Genomic DNA, 22,780 nt, shown 5'->3' on the forward strand with positions numbered 1-22,780 from the left:
CACTGAGGTTCTGGGAACAAAAGAACCATCAGATGGGTCAACCCCAGGGACTGGGCTGATGAGTGGCTTGGTCGCTGGAGCAAACTTACTAATGAACTTTCTCTTCCCCAAAGGAGTGTCTGATCCCAGGGTGATGCTGGACAAGAAGGAGGTGATAGAAGGTGGAGTCGTGGTGGTCAACTGTTCTGTCCCAGAGGAAAAGGCTCCTGTACATTTCACAATTGAAAAATTTGAACTAAATATAAAGGGCGCCAAGAAAAAAAGAGAAAAAAACTCTCAGAACCAGAATTTTGTGACGCTGGAATTCACAGTTGAGGAGCAAGACCGTGCCATATTTTTTCAATGTCAAGCGAAGATCTTTTCCGGGTCCAACGTGGAGTCCTCCAGACCCATGAGGAGTGAACTGGTCACTGTGCGGGGTCAGAGTCCTACTCTCCTTTCTATCATTCTTCCTGGTTTGCTGATTTGGTCTGGGGAGACAGAGCCCAGAATTGGAAAGGGGCTCAGGCCTTTGCTGCTCAAGACTGTTCTTTGTTTATTATTATTATTTTGTATTGGAGTATAGCTGATTAACTATACTTGTGATTAACTATAGCTGATTAACTATAGTTGTGATAGTTTCAGGGGAACAGCAAAGGGACTCAGCCATACATATACGTGTATCCATTCTCCCCCAAACTCCCCTCTGGTCCACAAAACATTGAGCAGAGTTCCATGTGCTATATGGTAGGTCCTTGTTGGTTATCCATTTTAAATATAGCAGTGTTACATGTCCATCCCAAACTCTCTAACGATCCTTTCCCCTCATCATTCCCCACCCTCCTGCAACATCCTCTAAGTCTGTGGGTCTGTTCCTGTTTTGTAAGGAAGTTCATTTGTATTTCTTTTTAGAATACGTCATACCATATTTCTCCTCTGTCAAAACTGTTCTTAATCACTTTATATTTTTCAAACTTTTTGACTGTGACACAACTTAATTATATACACATATACATTTCCAAACAATTCTTAACCTTTGTACATGATGCATTTTGCTATTTTTCTTTCTATTCTATTTCCATTTCTTAAAGCACTGGCAGAGACTCACTGAAACGATATCTTGTGTGACCTGCAGCTTGGGAACTGTGACTTTCAGCCATGAGGATCAGACATCAGGAAGTGGGGTCTGGAGGGGATCCAGAGGGAAGCGGGGCAGGTCCTCAGCTTTCGCCTCCTACATTTGACGAGGGGTTTCCCTCTTCTACCCATCCTTTCATCACTGAGATGTTGGACAAATAGGAAACAGATGAGGTGACCTGAGAAGTGCTCTCAGGAGAGAAAGTCTACAGCAGAGGGGAGCCAGGGTCTGAGTGTCCAGGACAGAGAGCTCAGAGCTCCAGGTCAGGCAGCCAGCAGCTCCCAGTGGCCTGAGAGGGAAGCATGTGTGAAGCAGGAAGGAGGTAGGGGAAGGAACAGCTTACCGCAGAAAGCCTCAAGTGTGTTCAGGATTGGAGCCCTACAGATTGTTAAGTGACCCTCAGGGGACTTCCCTGGTGGTCCAGTGTTAGGAATCTGCTCGTCCACTGCAGGGGACACGGTGTGATCCCTGGTCAGGGAACAAAGATCCTGCATGCTGTGTGGTTTAGCCAAAAAAATAATAAATCAAAGCAACAATTAAGAAAAAAAAAATGAACCTCTGCTTTTGGCACCTTCACTTTTGCCCATTGTGTGTACATAATGCTATATTGTATGTGTATATATTTCCTGGATAGTATTATGTGTTTGTGTGTATATATATATATATATAGTATTATGTATATACAAAATTTTTTTATTGTAGTTCATGGTGTGGGTTAAATTTTCAGAAAATGTGGTACTACATAAAGTGACAGTTCTTCAAAGAAAGTACCAGCACTTAGAGAAAGTCTTTTGTGTGGTTTTCTAGGCTTGTTCTGCTCATTCATCATGTGCACACACAGTTTTGACTTATTTATCTTTGTTTTTACCAAAAAAAAAAAAAAATAGAAAGAGAGAGAGAGAGACCTGTAAAACATTGTATCTTATAACTTTTTCTTAACAAATACAATATAGATGTACTTTTGTCCATATCAAGAAATACAGATCTTTACCATTTTAGTGACAACTCAGAATCCTGTTGTAAGGATATGCTATAATGTATTTGCCTCATTTCATTTTAGGTTTTTAAATTAATTTATTTTTTGAAAGTGAAAGAATGTTTTCTTCAGGGAGGGAACACACTCCATAGCCAGAGTGTGGGCCATCTCAGAAGGTGACAGTCACCTGCCTCATTTTATGCTGATGGACATTTAGGCATTTTCTCCCCACTTGTTTGCTCTTAAGACAATCTGGCAGCAAACATTCTTGTAACTCCTCTAGTTTTGTGAGTATTTCATTATTATTTATGTGTCAAATTCTTTTTTTAAATTTAATTATTTATTTATTTACTTTTGGCTGGGTCTTTGTTTCTCTAGTTTCAGGGAGTAAGCGCTGCTCTAGTTCTGATGTGCAGGCTTCTCATTGTGCTGGCTTCTCTTGGTGAAGAGCGTGGGCTCTAGGGCACCCTGGCTTCAGTAATTGTCATTGTGGCACAAGGACTTAGTTGCCCTGTGGCATGTGGCATCTTCCTGGACCAGGAATCAAACCCATGTCCTCTGCTTTGGCAGGCAGATTCTTAAACACTGGGACCGCCAGAGAAGTCCCTGTGTCAAATTCTTGATTCAAGTGTTTTGTGCATTTTGGGTATTGAAAAATGTCACCAATGTGCTCCTCCAAAAGGATAAACATTTCCATCAAAAGTGTTCATTCTCCCACATCCTCATCAACACAGTATATTATTGATGTTTTCTCTTTTATTGACTGCCTGTGAGCAGCTTGCAGGATCTCAGTCTTCAGTCAGGGATTGAACCTGGGCCACAGCAGTGAAAGCACCGAATCTTAACTGGACTGCCGGGGAGCTCCCAATATTTTTGTTATTTCTGACAGTCTATTATAATTGAGGCACAATGGCATATCACTACTGTGATTTGTATTTCTTTGGTCTAAAGACCAAAGAAGGTTGAGTATGTTTTTTACATTTGTAAATGTGTACTTTTATATCCCTTCATGCCTGCCTATCACATACATTTTGCCCATATTTGCCTACTGCTTCGGATTGATTTGTTTGAGCCCTTTATAAATTAAAGGGATGAGCTCTTTGTCAGGTGCTATGCAAAGATTTACCCAGATTGTCACTTGTCTTTATTTTTTACTTCCCTGAAAAATCTTTCAATCTTCAGTTAAAATCAAATTTATGCATCTTTTTTTCTTATGGTATCAATTTATGCATCTTTTTTTTTTTTACGGTATCCAGTTTTGTGATGCATACCTAAAGTTCCTCCATGCTCCAAGATTATTAAAGCAAAAAATGCACCTCTGTTTTCTTTTACTGTTTCTGTGGTTTAATTTTTTTTTCCTGTTGTGCATTTAGATCTCTGATACATCTGGAGTTAGTTTGGGTGTCAGGAAAGTCTTTAGTTATTATCAAGCTACCCCAGAGGGTATTGTTGAATGTCCTAAAAGATGCTGTCTCTTTTTTTGACTCTTACTCAGGAAAACAAAGTCTTTTTTTTTTTAAATGATATCTTTTTATTGTGAATTTAAATGACTTTACAGTTAAAAAAAACCTAATGAATATTAAAGTAGTAGGTCACTTTAAATTTACTTTTGGTATCTTTTAATGTCCTTATCTGTATTTTACGTGGCTGTAATTGGTGTATATACTCCTTTACGCTCTGATGGGTTTTTTGGTGGAAGCAAAGGCCTGGCCCTACCTCCCTCACCATGTCCGAACCCTAATGTTGACCCATATTTTATTAAAACAGTGTTTTTCAAACTGCATGAGTCATGAAATCAATTTAGTTAGTCACAACCAGCATTTTTAAAAAAGAAATAGAATATACTAAAAAACACTTTGCAGGGGCATATGGCATTATCTGAAATGCCAGAGGTCCATGAAATGGTATGAGAGTTACCTAGAAAATCCTTGGTGGGCAAGAGAAGGGTCTGATTCTCATTGCTGTGATTATTTCTGAAGTCATTTGAAAAATGTTCTTCAGATGAGATGTGGGTTTGACCTTTGGGAAGCTCAAAGTTAGAGAAACGAAATTAAGAAGAAGGCTGAAGATGCAAGAGTGAGTGAGAGGGAGGGAGCACCAGAGCAGCCTTGGTGAAGGTTTTTGAAAGGAAAGGTTGAATTTTTTTTTTTAATTAATAAGGAAAAACTGGTTGGCATCCAAAAGCACAGAAAAGGGGAGGGAAGTGCCTTTTCTCCTCACCCAGATTTGAACCTGATTCCAACCAGTTTGTCCTCTTCTCGTAGAATCCTTCTCTAATCCCAAATTCCACATCATCCCCGAGGGAAAGATCACAGAAGGAGATGACCTCCAGGTCAAGTGCACTGTTCAGGTGACGCACCAGGCCCAGTCTTTCCGGAAATCATCATCCAGAAGGACAGGGAGATTGTCGCACACAACAGCTACAGCAGCGAGGCTGTGTACTCCGTGATGGCCACGACGGAGCACAACGGCAACTACACGTGCAAAGTGGAAGCCAGTCGCATATCCAAAGTCAGCAGCGTCATGGTCAACATCACAGGTAGGGTTGCTGGAGGGTGTCGGCCTGTGGCGGGCTTGCGAGGTCTCTGTGCTGGAATCAGGGCCGGGCAGTGAGAGCTGGTTCTTCTGCTCCCGCCGGTCTGAATGGGTGTGTGCAGGCAGGGCCGTGGTGCTCATGGGGAAAAAGGCAGTGCAGAGCGAGTCAGCAGTCCGCTGCGGCGCCTGAGGGTGCAGGTTGGGCTGTCAGATCCCAGCCGGGCCACTCAGTACATCCGTGAGCTTGAGTGAGTGACTGACCGTCTCCTTGCCACAATTCTGACGTTGGAGTGATGATAGCACTGCAGGACTGTTATAAGGACTAAATGCCATCGCCTTTCCTACAGAGCCGCATACAGAGTAAGCACTCAGCAAATGTTAACTGGCGTTTCTATTATTATGTCACATTTTTCTTCCCTTTGTGCCAAGTACTGTGCTAGATCTCTACATCCCTGTGGAGGTCCTCAGACAGGGTCAGGAGCAAGAAAGCATTACTAGACTCAAAAATCATAGTCATAGTCCCTCTTTGTTGAATACTCTTTGTCTGGTTTACATACATTTTCATTCAAGCTCATAATTATGCCATAACGTAGGTATTATGATACTGGCTTTATGGATGTAGAAACTGGAGCTGAGGAGTCAGGTCACTCACCCAATGATTACAGGATTGCCGAGTGGCAGAGCAAGAGTTACCCCGGGCCTGTTAGATTTCCAAACCCATGTACTTAGAAAGTTCCCCTGGATGCCTTCCTTCTTTACCTGGCTTTACTTTTCACTTACTTATTTAGTTTAATTTGGGGGCTGTACTAAGTCTTCATTGGAGAAGGAAATGGCAACCCACTCCAGTATTCTGGCCTGGAGAATCGCATGGACAGAGGAGCCCGGTGGGCTATAGTCCATGGTGCCGCAAGGAGTTGGACACAACAGAGCACGCACAGACACACGTCTTCATTGCTGCCCTCTGGCGTCTCTAGTTGCAGTGTGTGGGCTTAGTTGCCCTGCTGAGGTTGAAATCCCTGACCGGGGATAGAACCCATGCCCCTTGCAGCAGAAGTGCAGGGTCTTTTTAAAAAAATTTTAATTGGAGGCTAATTACTTTACAATATTGTAGTGGTCTTTGCCATACATTGACATGAATCAGCCATGGGTGTACATGTGTTTCCCATCCTGAACTCCCCTCCCACCTCCCTCCCCATCCCATCCCTCTGGGTCATCCTAGTGCACCAGCCCCGAGCACCCTGTCTCATGCATCGAACCTGGGCTGGCGATTTGTTTCACATATGATAATATACATGTTTCAGTGCTATTCTTTCAAATCATCCCACCCTTGCCTTCTCTAGCAGAGTCCAAAAGACTGTTCTATACATCTGTGTCTCTTTTGCTGTCTCGCATATAGGGTCATCGTTACCATCTTTCTAAATTCCATATATATACATTAGTATACTGTATTGGGGTTTTTCTTTCTGACTTACTTTGCTCTGTATAATAGGCTCCAATTTCATCCACCTCATTAGAACTGATTCAAATGTATTCTTTTTAATGGCTGAGTAATATTCCATTGTGTATATGTACCACAGCTTTCTTATCCATTTATCTGCTGATGGACATCTAGGTTGCTTCCATGTCCTGGCTATTATAAACAGTGCTGCAAGAAGCGCAGAGTCTTAACCACTGGATGGCCAGGGAAGTCCCTACCTGACTTTACTTTTCAAAACAGCCTTTACCAGCAAAGAAAAAAATGTACTCTACCTTTCCCTGTGTATTGTATACCTTTAGGCACTAGAATGTTAAGGTGGTGAGGATATTATCTAGTTTATCCAGTGCTATATCGCTAACAGCTGAACAGTACCTGGCACACAGTAGAGTTTCAATACATATTTGTTGGATGAACAGATGAGCATAGGGTGACAGCATTCCAGAGGCAGAGAGAGTCGGCACTTTTTGGTTCCCAAGTGAAAGTGTTCATTCATTCATCATTCATTCGCTCATTTACTGAAAGCCTCCTCTGTGTCAGTATAGACTGTACAGTCACAGTGACAGTCCTGCCAACTACCCAGCTAGGTGACTGGCAGATGTTGGATCCTGCAGGTCTATACCAGATTGGCTCCTGCTAGCGATTTAGTTTGTTATTGATAATGGCAAATATTTTGATGGCACATTTTTTTAGATAAAATATAATTATCTTATTAGAGAACAGTACTCAGTTCAACATATATTGAGCACCTTCTGTGTGCTGGGCAACTTTGGGGACCTAGGGAGCTGCCCTATGCAGCTTTGAAGAATTTCACAGACATAAATAGATGATGAGAATGTGATGCAATGATCAACTCTGTTAAAGAGTCAGTTGTATGGCCATGGGAGCAGCAGGGACTGAGTGGCAAACACAAGGGCAATTTCAGGGGTTAGAGCAGTACTCCAGCCCCTTGGACCAGGCTACTTTAGGGAAACATGAGGCATCTTTGGACCACAAGATACTATTGCTGTAGCTGATCCCACATCAGAAGTCTGAGTCATGCTGAGTATGCGAGTCAATCAGAAGGCGAGGCTCCCTGGCCCGAGGAAGCTCAGTGTTAGGCTCGGCCGGCCCTTCCCATCCCCTCAGTCTGATGCTCTGTGCTCCTGTTCCATGTAGAGCTGCCGGAGCCATGCCAGGGCTGGCAGGCAACTCCCCCACCTTCAAGTGCTGCAAGCCCTTGGACCTGGCTCCAGGCCCACTTCTGCAGCCTGTTCTCCACTTCCCTGTTGCTATCCAGTCTCACTATGAGTGGTTCTATAGAGTGATGTTGGAGGCTCACAATAATTTTGTGGACATCAAGATCATTGAATTAGTCATTTGTCTTTGGCTCGAAAGTGGGTTTCCATCACATTTTCAGACCCAGGTACTGCCAGGACTTGCAACTCTGTCCTGTCATCTCATCTCTACAATCACACCCTCACTCTGGCCCTCACACCAGGATGTCATAGGAGTTCCCGAAGCATCTCTGCTCCAATTCATCCTTCAACTAACCTGTAGGAGAAGCACCTGTTTGGCTTCATTGTTCCTGGGCTTTATGGGCTTCCTTGGTGGTTCAGCTGGTCAAAAAACAAAAACAAAAAAACCCGCTTGCCAATGCAGGAGATGAAAGAGACCTGGGTTTGATTCCTGGCTCAGGAAGAACCCCTGGAGAAGGGCATGGCAAACCACTCCAGTGTTCTTGCCTAGAAAATTCCATGGACAGAGGAGCCTGGCAGGCTATAGTCCATGGGCTCTCAAAGAGTTGGACATGACTGAGCATGCATGCACACACACATGCACACACACACACACACACACACACACACACCTTCACCTTGACTCCAGCCCCTTCCAAACATCTCACCCCACTCTGCCTGGAATATTCTTTCTGCTTGGTCACTGGAAGACCTCTATTGTCCTTAAAGACCAAGCCCCAAATCTCCCTCTAGGAACCTCCCAGGAAGAGTCCCATGGTCACGCCTCAGTTCCCATCACACTCTTCTCCTGTCTGCAGGTCAACAGTCACTGTAAAGATTTAGCACATCTGTCTTCATCATCCTGGGTGAGCTCTGGAAGGTCTATGGCTCAATTCATCTGACAACATTGATACTTAGCACAGAGCTTGGCACATTATAGGCACTCAGTAAATATTTGCTCAGTGAGTGAATGAAAGACTTATCCTTATTAACCTGAGTCATGGTCCAGCAGATCTGCCTACATCTCCTCCTTTATAAACAGATTATTCCCTAACAACATCTCATTCTTAATTCTAAACCATTGTCCACCCACCCCAGCAAGATGATTTGTATTTTTTGCATTTCTGTTTACTTATTTTTAAATGTGAAATCATTTCTGTGGGATTCTTCCTGAGGGTTTTTTTTTTTTTTACTTTTTTGGTATTTGTCTATTGAGATTGTAAGGTTCTTAAGGAGGTCAATTTCTTTCTTTTTTTTCCCCACTCCTAACCTAGAGCTTTGTTTTATTTCATTTCATTTCATTTGGCTGTGCCTGGTCTTAGTTGTGGCATGCTGGATTTTAGTTGCCCCTCTTAGTTGCGGCATGTGGGATCTAGTTCCCTGACCAGGGATCGAACCCAGGCCCCGTGTATTGGGAGCATAGAGTCTTAGCCACTGGATCACTGGAGAAGTCCCCTAACCTAGAGCTTTTGATGGTGATTTGAAAAGAGGTAAGTTGAGGTTCATTATATGGAAGGAAAGAGGGGCGTAATGTGCCTCAATGACTTAATTATTAGAAGATCACCTGATTTACAGTGTTATTTTATTCCCTATCAAGGAAACTAAGAAGACACTGTGTAAATACTGATTATAATTATGATGGAAATGACTTCCATTTCCATCCATGGAATATCAGTGATCATCACAACAGTGTTGGTTTTTACTTCCAAACCTGTATGGCAGATCAAATCCTAAATATAGAGCAAAAGGTAGAATTTGACCCCCGAGTCCTGATTGCATTCTTAAACTCCTAAGGTTTTCTAAGAGAAACTTCAAGTCTCAGCCTCTTTCTCAATATGAAGACAGTCTCAAGCACCACTGGCTCCTTCTTCCTTCTGCTTCAAGGGTCATAACCATGGAGTCAGTGCACATTTGCTTACATGAAGGAGCCAAGTCTCCGCAAAGGTTACGTAGCTAATTAGTAATTCCTCTGCGGCCGAAAACAAACATTTACCATTATTATAAAATACTGATATTGTTCAGAGAATATTTGTATTAGGAGATGATGAAACTTCTTGAAAGTCAACTGCAGTCTTTAATACTCTCGACATCCAACCTACATTATGATGCTAATAACTCCTTCCAGTAGCATAGACTGTTGAAACTTACCAAGTACTTGGCCTTGGGAGGCTCCAGGTGGCATCTTCATGCTCCTCCATGAGAAATGCTGGAGGAAAGGTGGCCAAGCTGCAGCTTCTCCCCAACTCCACAGCATCACTCTGCTTCAAGCCCAGACCACACTCCCTCCTGCTTCCAGTCTGGGTCCCTCCAACCCCATCCACTCTCCTTCCAGAGATCTCCCTGCAGAACACATCTGAAGCTATCCCCGTGACTCAGACCATCCATGGCTCCCGTTGTCCCAAGGGTATAATCCACACTTTTTAAAATGTGATTCTCAAGTTCCTTGAAGATCTGCAAACCTTCTTTTTCTTCTCCCACAGCATCCCAGGCTGCCTGAACTTTCGGGTGCTTGAACCTCTTGCCAGACCTTCCATATGTTATTCTCTCTTCCTGTGATACTTTCTATCTTTGCCTGGATAACATACCCCAGGAGTTTTCTCCTGCTTTCTTCAAGCCTACGTCCCATGTCCCCTCTATGGGCTCTACTGCAGACACTATCTGAAGAATCGCCCACGAGACTTAAGCACTTTAGAGTCAAGGACTGTTTATTTTCTACTGCTACCTCTCCTCTGCCAAGCACAGAGATGGCCTGAGATAAGTACTTGTGGGATGAAACGAGTGAGTGGATGAATAAACGAGTGAATGCCTGAGTCATTACTTGCCACATTACAAATTGCCAAATTTTTCTAATCCATGTCTGTAAAATAAATTGGATTAATGAGGGAGGCAAACCTGCCATTGGAATCCCAGGAGAAGAATGAACCCTGGCTCATGAATTGCATGGTCATCAGGTTCCTGAGAAGCAAAGGGAAACTTTGTGCAGGAAGTGGGGAACTGGTTCTCCCAGAAGCACCTGGGCCACAGTCTTCTCCATACAGGGGACTAGGGAGCTGGTACCCACAAACATCTCACCCCATTCCCACTCACTGTTCTTTTCAGAGCTGTTTTCCAAGCCTAAGCTTGAGTCTTCAGCCATACATCTGGACCAGGGAGAAGATCTGAACCTGTGGTGCTCCATCCCAGGAGCACCTCCGGCCAACTTCACCATCTATAAGGGAGGCACGACTGTGTCACAGACTCAAAATTTCACCAAGAGAGTGTCAGAGTGGGACAGCGGGTCATACACCTGTGTCGCAGGTGTCGGCAGGGTGGTCAAGAGAAGCAACACAGTCCGGATAACTGTGTGTGGTGAGTATGTCCTCGCTGGCCCTGAGAGCCTCTGGACTGAATGGGAGAAAGGGAGTTTATCTCTAGCCGCCACCCTCTCCAGTCTGAAGATGGTTCAGACTGAGGCAGGATAAAAACCCAGGGGGTTGGGGAGGGGGATTTGGGGAGAGAGGAGTGAAAACAAGAGGCTGAATAGCAGCAGGTGGGTATTTCTGCTCAGGATACAGGTGAGATGCATCAAGAGCGATGTCGTTGGCAAAAGTCACGTTTGTGGCTTTGTTGTGGCTGCATGCTGATGAAGTGGCCTCCAAACCCACAGGATTCTGCTGCTTGAACAGGCACGCACCCAAAGGGTCAGGGAGGAAACACTGCTTAGTCAATGCTAAGCTTTAAGATTTTAGGGTTACTTTTTTGCCATACTGCCTGATAAATGGGATCTTAGTTCCCTGACCAGGGATCGAACCTTCGCCCTCTGCAGTGGAAGCTCGGAGTCTTAACCACTGGACTGCCAGGGAAGTCCCTAGGTTCCAGTTTTTGATTACTCTCCTGGCTTACCCAAAGGGCTGGGACCCCTACTGGGTAGAAGTAGATATCTGGACCACTTAGAGCCGGGCTTCTCGGACTTGAATGTGCACAAAACACCTGGTTACAGCACAGGTTAGATTGGGGTCAGGTTTTGTGTCTTTAACCAGCAACTTGGAGATGCTGGTGCTGCTGGGCCCCGGACCACACTTTGAGGAGTGGAATGTGAAACGCCAGTCAAGCTGTCCCTGTCACTGTTCTTATTCAACAGTCATGTTCCTTCAGTTTAGCCTTCAGCGTAAACCCAGCCAAGATTTTAGTCTCAACCGAAGCAGGATTTTAGTGGTCATCTACCCGACAAGGAAATAATATACAAGACAAATGTGGGTCATTCCATTGTAATTCTCTGTGGTGTTGTAGTTCTTGTGAGGAGGTCATTTCATCATATTAGCTTTATAAATAGGCTAATTTCTAAATAATGGCCTAGTATAAGTCTTATTTCTGAGGCATGAAACTTACTATCAGGAGAAGCTGAGGCACTGAGTTGGTTTTAAAATATATTGTTGGATACTTGTTATATTTTTTTTAAACATTTTTCTCCTGTCTTTTCTCAAAACAAAGAAAGAGATATGAATGTGTGTGTATGTGTACATAAGATATGTGAAAATATAAGCATATATTTAGGGGGTTATAATGTTTTTCCTGAATTTGTGTCATCCTTTTTTGTTTATGTTATTCTCTTTCCCTCTCCCTCCTCAAGAATCTTAAAGGAGTCCCCTAAAGATAGAGATGGCAGCAGGCATTTTATTTTACTTCATTGTTTTTTAAAATTAATTTTTGTTGGAATACAGTTGATTTGCAATGTTGCATTAGTTTCAGCTATATAGCAAAGAGAATCGGTAGTACATAATAGATATCCACTCTTTTTTATATTCTATTCCCATATAGCCCATTACAGAGTATTGAATAGAGCTCCTTGTACTATACCATAGGCCCTTATTAGTTACCTCTTTTATATACGGTAGTGTGTATATGTCAACCCAAGTCTCCCAGTTTACACCTCCCACTCCCCCCCTTTCCCCTTTGGTAACCCTGTTTGTTTTCTACATCTGTGAATCTTTTTCTGTTTTATAAATAGGTTCATTGGTACCATTTTTTAAGATCCCACATGTAAGCAGTATTATATGATATTTGTCTTTCTCTACCTGACGTACTTCACTAAATGTGGTAATCTCTGGGTCCAGGCAGGCATTTTAAATTAGAGCAATGATAGAGAAAGCCAAGCCCAGAGTTTGCAGAAGGAACACCTTGGGCTGGATGTTTTGTCTCAGATTGTTTTTTCTCTCTCTCTCTCTCTGTCATTCTAGAAATGCTTTCCAAGCCCAGTATTTTTCATAACTCCAGGTCTGAGGTGATAAAAGGACAGACCATTGAAGTCAGTTGTCAGTCCATAAACGGAACTGCACCCATTTTTTATCAGCTTTCAGACGCAAGTAAGCTTGTGGCGAATCAGAGCGTGGGCTCAAATGAGCCTGCAATATTCAGAGATAAACCCATGAAAGATGTAGAATACTGGTGCAGTGCAGATAATTGCCATTCCCACACCAAGATGTTCAGCGAAGTTCTGCGAGTCAAGGTGATAGGTAAGTCTCTGTGCTATGAGAAGAATCCATGGGGGACTGCAGTTTTAGTTCACATTTTCAAAGGTTTGAGAGTGGACGAGAGAAGTGAATGGTACCTGTGCAAAGTCCATAAACATGACACGTGCCAAAGCAAGACCAAAGCCCAAGTAACTGGGGCTGGAAAATATCTGGTGGTTAATCAATGTGGCTGGTATCATCTATTTTCAGAAACTTTTAAGTGAACTGTTGAAATATAAGTAAAGTGTCCCAACCTGAGGAAGCACAAAAGTTGTGCTTTGAGGTTCCCTTAACATTTGCTCCTTTTCATTTATTTATTTGGCTGCGCTGGATCTTACGTGCGGCATGTAGAATCTTTAGTTGTGGCAAATGGGATCTAGTTCCCCAACCAGGAATCCAACCCAGGCCTCCTGCATTGGGAGCGCAGAGTCTTAGCCACTGGATCACCAGGGAAGTTCCACTTGCTCCTTTTTATAATGTTCTTTATTTATTTGGGTTGTGCTGGGTCTTCATTGCTGCATGTCTCTTCTCTAGTTGTGGTGAGTGGGAGCGACTCTTTGTGGCAGTGCGTGGCTTCTCATCGCAGTGGCTCTTGTTTCAGAGCATGGGCTCTAGGCACTTGGGCTGCATTAGTTGCAGCTCCTGGGCTCTAGAGCACAGGCTCAACAGTTGTGGCACACAGGCTTAGTTGCTCTGAGGCATGTGAGATCTTCCCGGACCAGGGATCAAACCTGTGTATCCTGCATTGGCAGGTGGGTTCTTTACCACTGAGCCAGCAGGGAAGTCCCTGTTTGCCCCCTTTTGATGAACTTACAGTCCTTTCTGGGAAATGTAGACCAGAGCTCTTCTCTACCATGGACCCTGGACCCCTGGCAGGGCCAATTCTGTCATGTGTGGAAATCACAGCAGTCAGAGCTGCAGGCTAACAGTCCCTGGGGCTCTCATACTCAAGAGAAATATACCATTGTCCTGGGGTGAATAATTTTCCTTGAGCCTTGGTCTTGTACCTTTCAGAAGGCCTTAGGTGTGCCATTATTTGTATCTCTGAGATGTTCTGCATCTTGTTGTAAAAAGCTTAATAAGGCTTCCTCTTCCTCCTTTTTGTTTAAGGACTGCTTATCTACATGTGCCATGTGGACATCTTGAGTTGGATAGTGATTCCTCCTATAATTGTTTTTCAGGGAGGCACACTAGTTGGCTTGCAAGATCTCAGTTCCCTGACCAGGGATTTAACACGTGTCCTCTGCAGTGAAAACCCAGAATCCTAATCTGTAAACCTACTATTAATGTATAGCCTAAGAGTAACAATGAGGGAGACCTAGGTTTGATCCCTGGATTGGGAAGATCCCCTGGAGAAGGGAAAGGCTACCCTCTCCAGTATTCAGGCCTAGAGAATTCCATGGACTGCATAGTCCATGGGGTCGCCAAGAGTCAGACATGACTGAGTGACTTCATTTCACTGAGTAACTGTATTTCTCAAGTTAGCATTGGTATCTAATAAGCATCTCATGCCATAGGTCATAACAACAACAACAAAAATAAGATATATTCTTTGTATCTCCTGATTAAATAGTGAAGAAACAGTTTCAACATATTTGAATAACAATGCAAATAAATATTTAAAAAATGTTACCAGGCAACACATTATTAACTCTCCTGCAAACTCTCCTTACAGTGATGATAATAGGAATTAAGGGTATGAAAGATATCATCTAACTTGAGTGGGAAGAGCTGGGCCAGGAGCTAGGGCTCGATGATCGGTAGGCAGAGAGGGCTCAAGCTGGTCTCTAGCCTCGTCAAATAGGTGATCAAAAGGCTCTGTGGAGTAGCTCAAAAGGCTGGGGATGGATGACTGGAAAGTAAGGTTGGGAATGGAGAGTCATTGGGTATAAACTTGTAGAGTAACTGAGCCTAACCATGAAGGGCATCAGCTGCCAGTCGGAGGAACTGGGGCTTTGTCCTGTGTGCAGTGAAGAGCTAGAAGGAAGGAGGGCATGCTGAGAATTGGGTCTTGGGAAGATTCACCTGCTGGTCCCATCAGTTAGAAGGGGTGGGGACTTCAAACCTTAAAGTGCTTTAAGAAGCTAACGTAGAAGCCCATGTGAAACTCTTGGTTTACAGCGGGTCAGAATTGGACTTCCCTTGTGGTCTAGTGGTTAAAAATCCACCTGCCAATGCAGGTTGGATCCCTGGTCTGGGAAGATTCCGTATGCCACGGGGCAACTTAGGCTGTGGGCCACAGCTACTGAAGCCCACATGCTCTAGAACCCACACTCCGAAACAAGAGAAGCCACCTCACAGAGAAGCCCTTGCACCACAACTAGAGAAAGTCTACATGCAGCAACGAAAACCCAGTGCTGCCAAAAATGAATGAATTAAAAAAATAGAGTGGGTCAATATTAGTGGCTAATGTTTATGAGCGCTGATCATATGTCCAACCCTGTGTGAACTATGTTAGTAAATTAGTCCCATTCACACTTACAATAGCTACGTGAGCACCATATTCATTCATCCTTATTTTACAATGAGGCAACCAGGGCTTAAGATACACAGCTGGTGGCCTGAAATGCTGGGAATTTTGGCCGGGCTGTCTGGCTCCTAAGCCTGGCTTTCCCCCACCCCCTTGTGCTTCACAAGAAGAGAGGCTGTCAGGTCAGGCTGCACCATTCAGGAGGCTTCCCTGTGATCAACTCCTGCCATCCCATGCCAGGCGAGGTGCTCCCTTTTTTTGGATCAGCAGCTCCATTTTCTGGCCACCCCCTGCACTCACAAGAGGGTGGTTCATAAATCAGATCCCGGTCTGCTGATCAGTTCATTCTCGCACTAGTAGTAACATACTTGGGAAGACTAGGCTTGGGAAGTTTAGGCTCAGAATTTTGGTGGCTAGATATGGAGTTAAAGGGGCTATAGGAGGAAGGTGAGTTCTGCTCAGATTTGCTGGGAGTGAGAGGCTGGCAGGGCTTCTTGGTGGAAATGCACAGGTTAAAGTCAAGACACAGAATTCAGGGGAGTAACCTGGACTAGAGCTATGTATCTAAGCTTTAGATGCTATGTGTTTATGCATTAAATGTGCAGATAGAAGCTATCATGTAGGCGAAATCACCAAAGATGAGAAGGGAGATGGCAAACTGAGGACTGAATTTTGCAGAAAGTCTGAATTTAGGGAGCAAAAATTGATGAATAAAGAGAAAGTGGCAGGCGAGGAGGTAAGAGAGTCAGAGTGAGGCTTCACAGAGCCCAGGGGAAGCCAAAAAGGAAGGGCTGGGTGACAGGCGCGAGCCGTGGGGAGGCCAAGGACGGGAGGCAGGGGGAACGTCCAACGTGGATTTGACCTAAGGAAACTCGGGGAGGAGTTAGTTGGCAATCAGGTGACCTTCGAGTTTCTTCAAAACCAAAAATGCAGTGCAGTTTCAGAAGCAAAGCAACAGAATTCAGGTTCCCAAGCTCACGAGGAAGTGGGAAATAAGGACGTGAAAGCAATTGGTTTAGATCATTCAGAGGAGGAGAAAGACAGGACAAGAGCTAAAGAAGGCAGTGTGTCAAGGTTATTTGCTTGTAAGATCTGGAAATGCCCTGCATCTGGGTTAAGCAGAGGGAGAGAAATATCACACACACAGTCACACATACAAACTCACCCAGAGTAGACCCCAATAGAACACATAAGCTAATCGTATAGTTAAGCTGAGTGGTCAGTAATATTGGATTGGCCAAAGGTTTGTTCAAGTTTTTCTATAACATCTATGTCCAACCCAATTCTTGAGGTGGTAAATGAAGGGGCGGGGCGGGGGGGAGATGTCCCTAGCCTCTTGTGTCTAATCAGCGTGTGAGGACAGGTGTCCGTTGCTGCCCTTCTGGGCTCATTGGGGGAGGAACTATCAAGAATGTGGGGTAACACAAGAGACTTGAGTAAAGGGCAAAGTCCAAGTCCGAGTTGTGATTAGAGAAGGCTGGCCGTGATCAGCGGCCGTGTCGTGTTCCTCCCCTTGCCCACTTCTCTGCTCCACTAATCCTTCACCTGCCTTCCAGCCCCAGTGGATGAAGCCCAGCTCTCTATCCTCTTGAAGGAGGAGGTGGAGTCTGGGAAGCCCATTGTGCTTCGCTGCTCCGTGAACGAAGGATCCGGTCCTATCACGTACAAGTTTTACAAAGGAAAGGAGACCAAACCCTTCTACCAAGAAACCTCAAATGCCACCCAGGTCCTTTGGCACGTGCCCACGGCCAGCAAGGAACACGAGGGACAGTATTACTGCACGGCCTCCAACAGAGCCAACCTTTCCAAACACGTGAGCCCAAGCAACACACTGAACGTCAGAGGTAAGTCAAGGTCTCAACAGCAGACCGCAGTGTAAGCTGCAAGCTCAAGGCCAGAAAGTGCATGTAAGAGGACTTGGCTGGGAACTTAGTGCATCTTGCTGTGGCCCAAGGGACTAGCATCCACCAGGCTCTTTGGTGGCAGGTAGCAAAAGTCCACTCAAATTAAGTATGAAACAGGAGGTGATTATGATAAGGAATTAGAAGGATTTCACACAGTCCTCATTACAAACTTCTTGGTGCAGAGACACCAACTTGGATCAAGAGTCCACCCACGGACTGCCTATGGTTGAGGGGAGTGGGTCATGCAGATCCGACACGGTCAGAGGGGCCCACCTGTGTGGGTAGAGGATGATGTATAGAGAGGGAAGAGGGGTGAACAGACAGCTTAAAAAGCATCTTCTTCAGTCCTATGGTCCCCTCAGGTCACCACTGACTCTATAGCAGAAACAAACATTTCTGCACCTACTACAGAGTCCCTCAGAGGTAGATGCTCAGTGAAAGACACAAGTGACAAGGATATAAAAATCAGTCTTATTTGTTGCTTAAGTGGAGTGAAGTGAAGTGAAAGCCACTCAGTCGTATCCGACTCTGCAATCCTATGGACTCTATAGTCCATGGAATTCTCTAGGCCAGAATACAGGAGTGGGTAGCCGTTCCCTTCTCCAGGGGATCTTCCCAACCCAGGGATCAAACCCAGGTCTACCACATTGCAGGTGGATTCTTTACCATCTGAGTCACCAGGGAAGCCCATTGTTGCTTAAGGCTGTACTATTTCTTGCTGGCAGAGGGATAAACATATATTTTTTAAATTTTTTCTTTTTTTTTTCTTCATTTCCAGTCTATCTTGCCCCCTGGAAGAAAGGACTCATTGCAGTGGTGGTCATCGGAGTGATCATTGCCACCTTGGTATTTGGAGCCAGATGCTATTTTCTGAAGAAAGCCAAGGGTGAGCATAGTCCTTTCATTCCATCCTGCCAGGCTGCCCTGCCAGGGAACCTGCCATGGAGGTGAGGGGCTTCAGCCTCATGGGAAGCTTGTGCCCTGGTCCAGTGGGAGCTGAGGGCATGTGGCTGATGACACTTGTTTTCCTCCTGGGGTGTCACCTTCCTAACCAAAGATGTTGCCTTTGGTGGGTGTGAGCTTTTACTGCCCCTTGGAGTTAGCCAGGCATGAGTGAAAGCCTTTGCTTTCTGAGTTGGGCTCCCAGGAAAAGACAAATTTGGGGGGAATGTTGCATCTACATGTGATCAAAAGTAGCCCTTCGTGTGGGGCTTTGGCCACACCTAGTCCTACAGCTGGTAGAGTTGGGCATGAGTGGAGACACCACCCCCCCCCACACACACACTGAATGCCTCCCAGCCAATCTTCTGGTTGTGCTACGATTTCTACCCTATACTTGGGGTTAGCCATACAAGGAAGGGAAGCCAGGATTATCCACTGACACTGAGGAATCAGTCAACTAAGCAAGACTCAAGCAAAAGGGCACAGCATCAGTTAAGTCTGCAAAAAAATAATTTTTTTCAAATTTTGTTTATTTATTTTGGCTGTGCTGGTTCTTCATTGCTGCATAGGCTTTCTCTAGTTGCAGGTAGACGGGACGACTCTGTTGCAGTGCTCGGGCTTCTCACTACGGTGCTTTCTCTTGTTGTGGAGCAGGGGTTCTAGAGTGAGCAGGCAGTAGTAGTTGCGGCTCCTGGGCTCTAGAGCACAGGCTCAGTCGTTGTGGCGCACCAGCTTTGTTGCCCCTGAGGCATGTGGAATCTTCTGGGACCAGGGATCGAACCCACGTCCCCTGCATTGGCAGGCAGATTCTTTACCAGATTCTTTACCACTGGACCCCCCAGGGAAGCCCTGCAACATTTTTTTGAGATAAGGCAGGTTCTGTTGGAGACCCCTGGGGCTGCTGCTGGGGACAGGAGGGACCAGATGAGATGAGGCGGGTTTTTTGCAAAGCAGCCCCTCCGAGAAAATGGTCTTCAGGACAAACCGCTTCCTCAGGGTCAGTCTGGCCTTCGTCTCAGGCCAGTTTGGGATTCAAAGCATGGGGATTGATTTAACCTTTACTTTGGGGAAGGTCTTGGAGCAAAGAGATAGTCGCCCATTTATCTGGCTCATCTGTTTCCTGTGCTATCATCTTCCTCTTTGCCACATTCCACGAAGGGAAGTTGCTCCTGGTTGAAATGCCAATTTCAGGGGAAATGATGTGAAATCTCTTGGTGTGAGACCAAGAGAAGACCTACTTTGTTTATTTGTTTGTATTCCTTTAAAAAAAAACCTGTGACTTATATTTGGCTTTCTGTTTTCTCTTTTTATGGGTGTTCAATCTTCAAAAAAAAAAAAAAAAGTCCAACATGGTTGAAATGAGTGTTCCCATCTGATGTGGATGTGGGTTCTTTATTCTGACTTTGGTTCTTCTCTTTGTCTTTTAAAGCCAAGCAGATGCCGGTGGAGATGTCCAGGTCAGTGTCTTTTGGAAGAGGGGAGGCTGATCTGTGGGTGTGGATAGACTTGTTTAGCAAGGATTTCTGTTGTTAGGAAGTCTTCAGTGGTTCTTGGAAAACTCAAATAATTTAGGACCTTGAGTGCAAGCTGTGGAGGGGGTGGTGTGTGTATGTAAGATTGCCAACTGTCCTTCAGGAGAAAGAATGGCTTTATTCTGAGATCATGTCCTTTCTACACTTTTCCTTATGAAATTATGGTGGTAGATGGAATTTAAAATTTTTAAACTTAATTGGCAAAATAGAGTTTCCTTAAACAATGGTTGTACTATTCTTACTGTTTTTGAGATCTAAACTCCCCAAATATGGAAACTATCTCTCTGTTCCCCAGAGAAAACATTAACACAGGATAAGGAATCCCCTCCCGACATGGGATTCACCCAATAAAGGATTCCTCATGTCCATGCATCCTTTGGTCCGGACACTGATTTCAGTGGCAAGAAGATTTTTGTCTGATAATCATAGAACTGAAGAAAGCATGAGTTCCAAATAAGAGAGTAAAATTTTCTCATTGCAGAAAACTCCTCCTGGTTTTTCTCATGCTCTTTCTTTGACGATGTTGTTAGTTTGGAGTTAGAGCCAAGAAAAATGTTATTTCTTTTCCCCTTTTTAAATTTTAATTTAAGGCCAGCCGTACCGCTTCTGAACTCCAACAATGAGAAGACATCGTCAGATGCCAGTACCGAAGCCGACAGACACTATGGTACCATCATGGTTTTGTGCAGTTGTTAAGAGTTTTTCCAAGCTTGCTCCCCATCTCCTATCCTTCTGAGAAGCAGAAACCGTGGGCGGTAGGGTGAGGCTGGACGGGAAATTCTGGCTTCAGGCAGAGGCGCCTAATCTAATCAGTCATTGGGTGGTGGGCTAGGAAGCAAAACAAAAACTTCAGAAGAAAGTCAGAACATAGTGTTCTAACTTCACCACCTTTTAAATATCCCAAGGAACGAAAGGTGGGTTATAATTACAATGCTGTGGACAACCACGTGAGTTCTTTTCAAACACGGGACACTGCCCACGTGTAATCATGTTCCATTTGTAAGATAGAAACCAGCTATGAAATGAAGGCACTGGTAAAACATCTCAGATGAAATTATTTACTGCAAGCACAAGGCAATTTCAAACTTGCCACAATGGGAAACGAATTTATAAAGATTTCACTGTTAGTAGGTGCACTTAAAGAAGTGGTACAATCAAAGAATACTTAGTTGTGAGGTTTATTGCAAGCTTGAGAGTCAGCTCAACCGGGAGCCAGTTCTGGGAGTTCTTTTCTTTTTTTTTTAAATTTATTACTGGCTACACTGGGTCTTTATTACTGTGTGCAGGCTTTCTTTCATTATGGAGAGTGGGGGCTTCTCTCTAGTTGTGATGTGCAGGCTTCTCATTGTGGTGGTGTCTCTTGCTGTGGAGCCTGGGCTGTAAGGCATGCAGGCTTCAGTAGTTGCTCAACATGGGCTCACAGTTGTGGGCTTCAGAGCACAAGCTCAGTAGCTGTGATGCGTGGGCTTAGCTACCCCACAGCATGTGGGAGCTTCCCAGACCAGAGATGGAACTGGGGTCCCCTGCATTGCAGGCAGGATTCTTAACCACCTGACCACCAGGGAAGCCCCAGGGAGTTCTTAATCCCGTTAGATCTTGGAGAAAATTATTCAAGCCCTTAGCAGGTGTGCTGGCTTTTTCCCAGAGCGGGCCATGATTACATCACACAAAGAGTTCTGTCCCAGATAGCTTTGGGAGTTGAACACTGATGTTCTTTTTAAATTTTGTAACAGTGTGTCCCACAAAATAAGAAATTTTTAGAATACCCTCTTTAAATAAGATCTCTTTCAAAAAAAAAAAAAAAGAATACCCTCTTTACAGGGAAGTCTTGAGAAATCTTTTGACAAAGGAGCAATTCCTATTGGATAGAATCACAAACTTTTAAAAAAGTAAAACAAAATATTTGTCATAATAGAAGTAATGTGCCAATAAAGAGAAGAGAGCAAATACGTCATTTGAGAAACTCCGTTCAGAAAAATTTGGTGGATGTTTAGCAAAAAGTAATCCAATGCTATAGAGAAAATACCTCTTTCTGGTATAAAGTGGGTTCTGTTGGTAACATGTACTATGTATACATAAGTATGGGCTTCCCTGGTGGCTCAGATGGTAAGGAATCTGCCTGCAGTGCAGGTTCGATCCCTGGGTTGGGAAGATCCTCTGGAGAAGAGAATGGCTACCTACTCCCATATTCTTACCAGGAGAATTCCATGGACAGAGGAGCCTTGCAGTCTACAGTCTGGGGTGGCAAAGAGTTGGACATGACTGAGTGATTAACATACATAAGTACAAAGATATGATACTTTAAATACTGATACTTATATTAAAATAGAATTTCCTCTCAAATTTCCAAAATGCAGGAAATACTACAATTCTTATTATATTTTTCTGTGCATGGATTATTTTAGCTTATATATATATGTTAGTAATCACAAAGTGCATACATGCTCAATCACTCACTTGTGTCCTATTCTTTGCAACCCTATGGGATATAGCCCATCAGGCTCCTCTGTCCATGGAAATTTCCAGGCAGGAGTACTGGAGTAGGTTGCCATTTCCAGCTCCAGGGGATCTTCCTGACCAAAGGACTGAACCCACATCTCCTGCGTCTCCTGCATTGGCAGGCGATTTCTTTACCACTACATCACCTGGAAAGCCCAGTAATCGTGACAGTAATTGGTAAATACATAATGGCATGGAATGGAAAACCATGTGCTCTTCAGGGATATTATCTATAGCATTCATAAGAATTTTTTCTAATAAAGAACAACTTGGTTAAAAAAAAAAAAAAAATCAAAGAATTTTCCCCTTGCCCAGGTGGCAGCCTGAGGTATTGCAGTATCTTTAAACCATGTTCTCATGGACCCAGTTCTCTAGATAGAAAGGGTTAGTTCACCAGTATCCTTCATGCTTCTTGTCACTGACTCATCCCTTCTAGAATTAAGCTTACTTTCCTTTGAAATTGCTTCTAGTGAACAATTCTGAATTTTGAACCATTCATAAATAGACATGTCCTTCCCGTGTGATGGTGGACATCACACCGGTTTTAGAAAGACACCACACTGTGGGTTGGATGGGGCCCAGGGGCACTGGGAGGGCATTCAGAACCCAGATACACTGTGGTTGC

The 22,780-nt window shown here is 44.2% G+C and overlaps 1 protein-coding gene across 1 annotated transcript in view; it reads left to right on the plus strand.

Moving 5' to 3' along the window:
• Positions 1 to 22,780, plus strand: part of PECAM1 (platelet and endothelial cell adhesion molecule 1) — a 60,896-nt gene that overhangs the window by 14,401 nt on the left and 23,715 nt on the right. Inside the window, 9 exon segments of the mRNA XM_020910528.2 lie at positions 114 to 419; positions 4,358 to 4,459; positions 4,462 to 4,632; positions 10,419 to 10,667; positions 12,536 to 12,811; positions 16,835 to 17,122; positions 17,961 to 18,068; positions 19,554 to 19,581; positions 20,247 to 20,323. Of these exon segments, the coding sequence (XP_020766187.2) occupies positions 114 to 419; positions 4,358 to 4,459; positions 4,462 to 4,632; positions 10,419 to 10,667; positions 12,536 to 12,811; positions 16,835 to 17,122; positions 17,961 to 18,068; positions 19,554 to 19,581; positions 20,247 to 20,323 (1,605 nt within the window).

The sequence above is a fragment of the Odocoileus virginianus genome, chromosome 17, assembly GCF_023699985.2.
Source record: "Odocoileus virginianus isolate 20LAN1187 ecotype Illinois chromosome 17, Ovbor_1.2, whole genome shotgun sequence".
In the NCBI taxonomy this organism is placed as follows: Eukaryota; Metazoa; Chordata; class Mammalia; order Artiodactyla; family Cervidae; genus Odocoileus; species Odocoileus virginianus.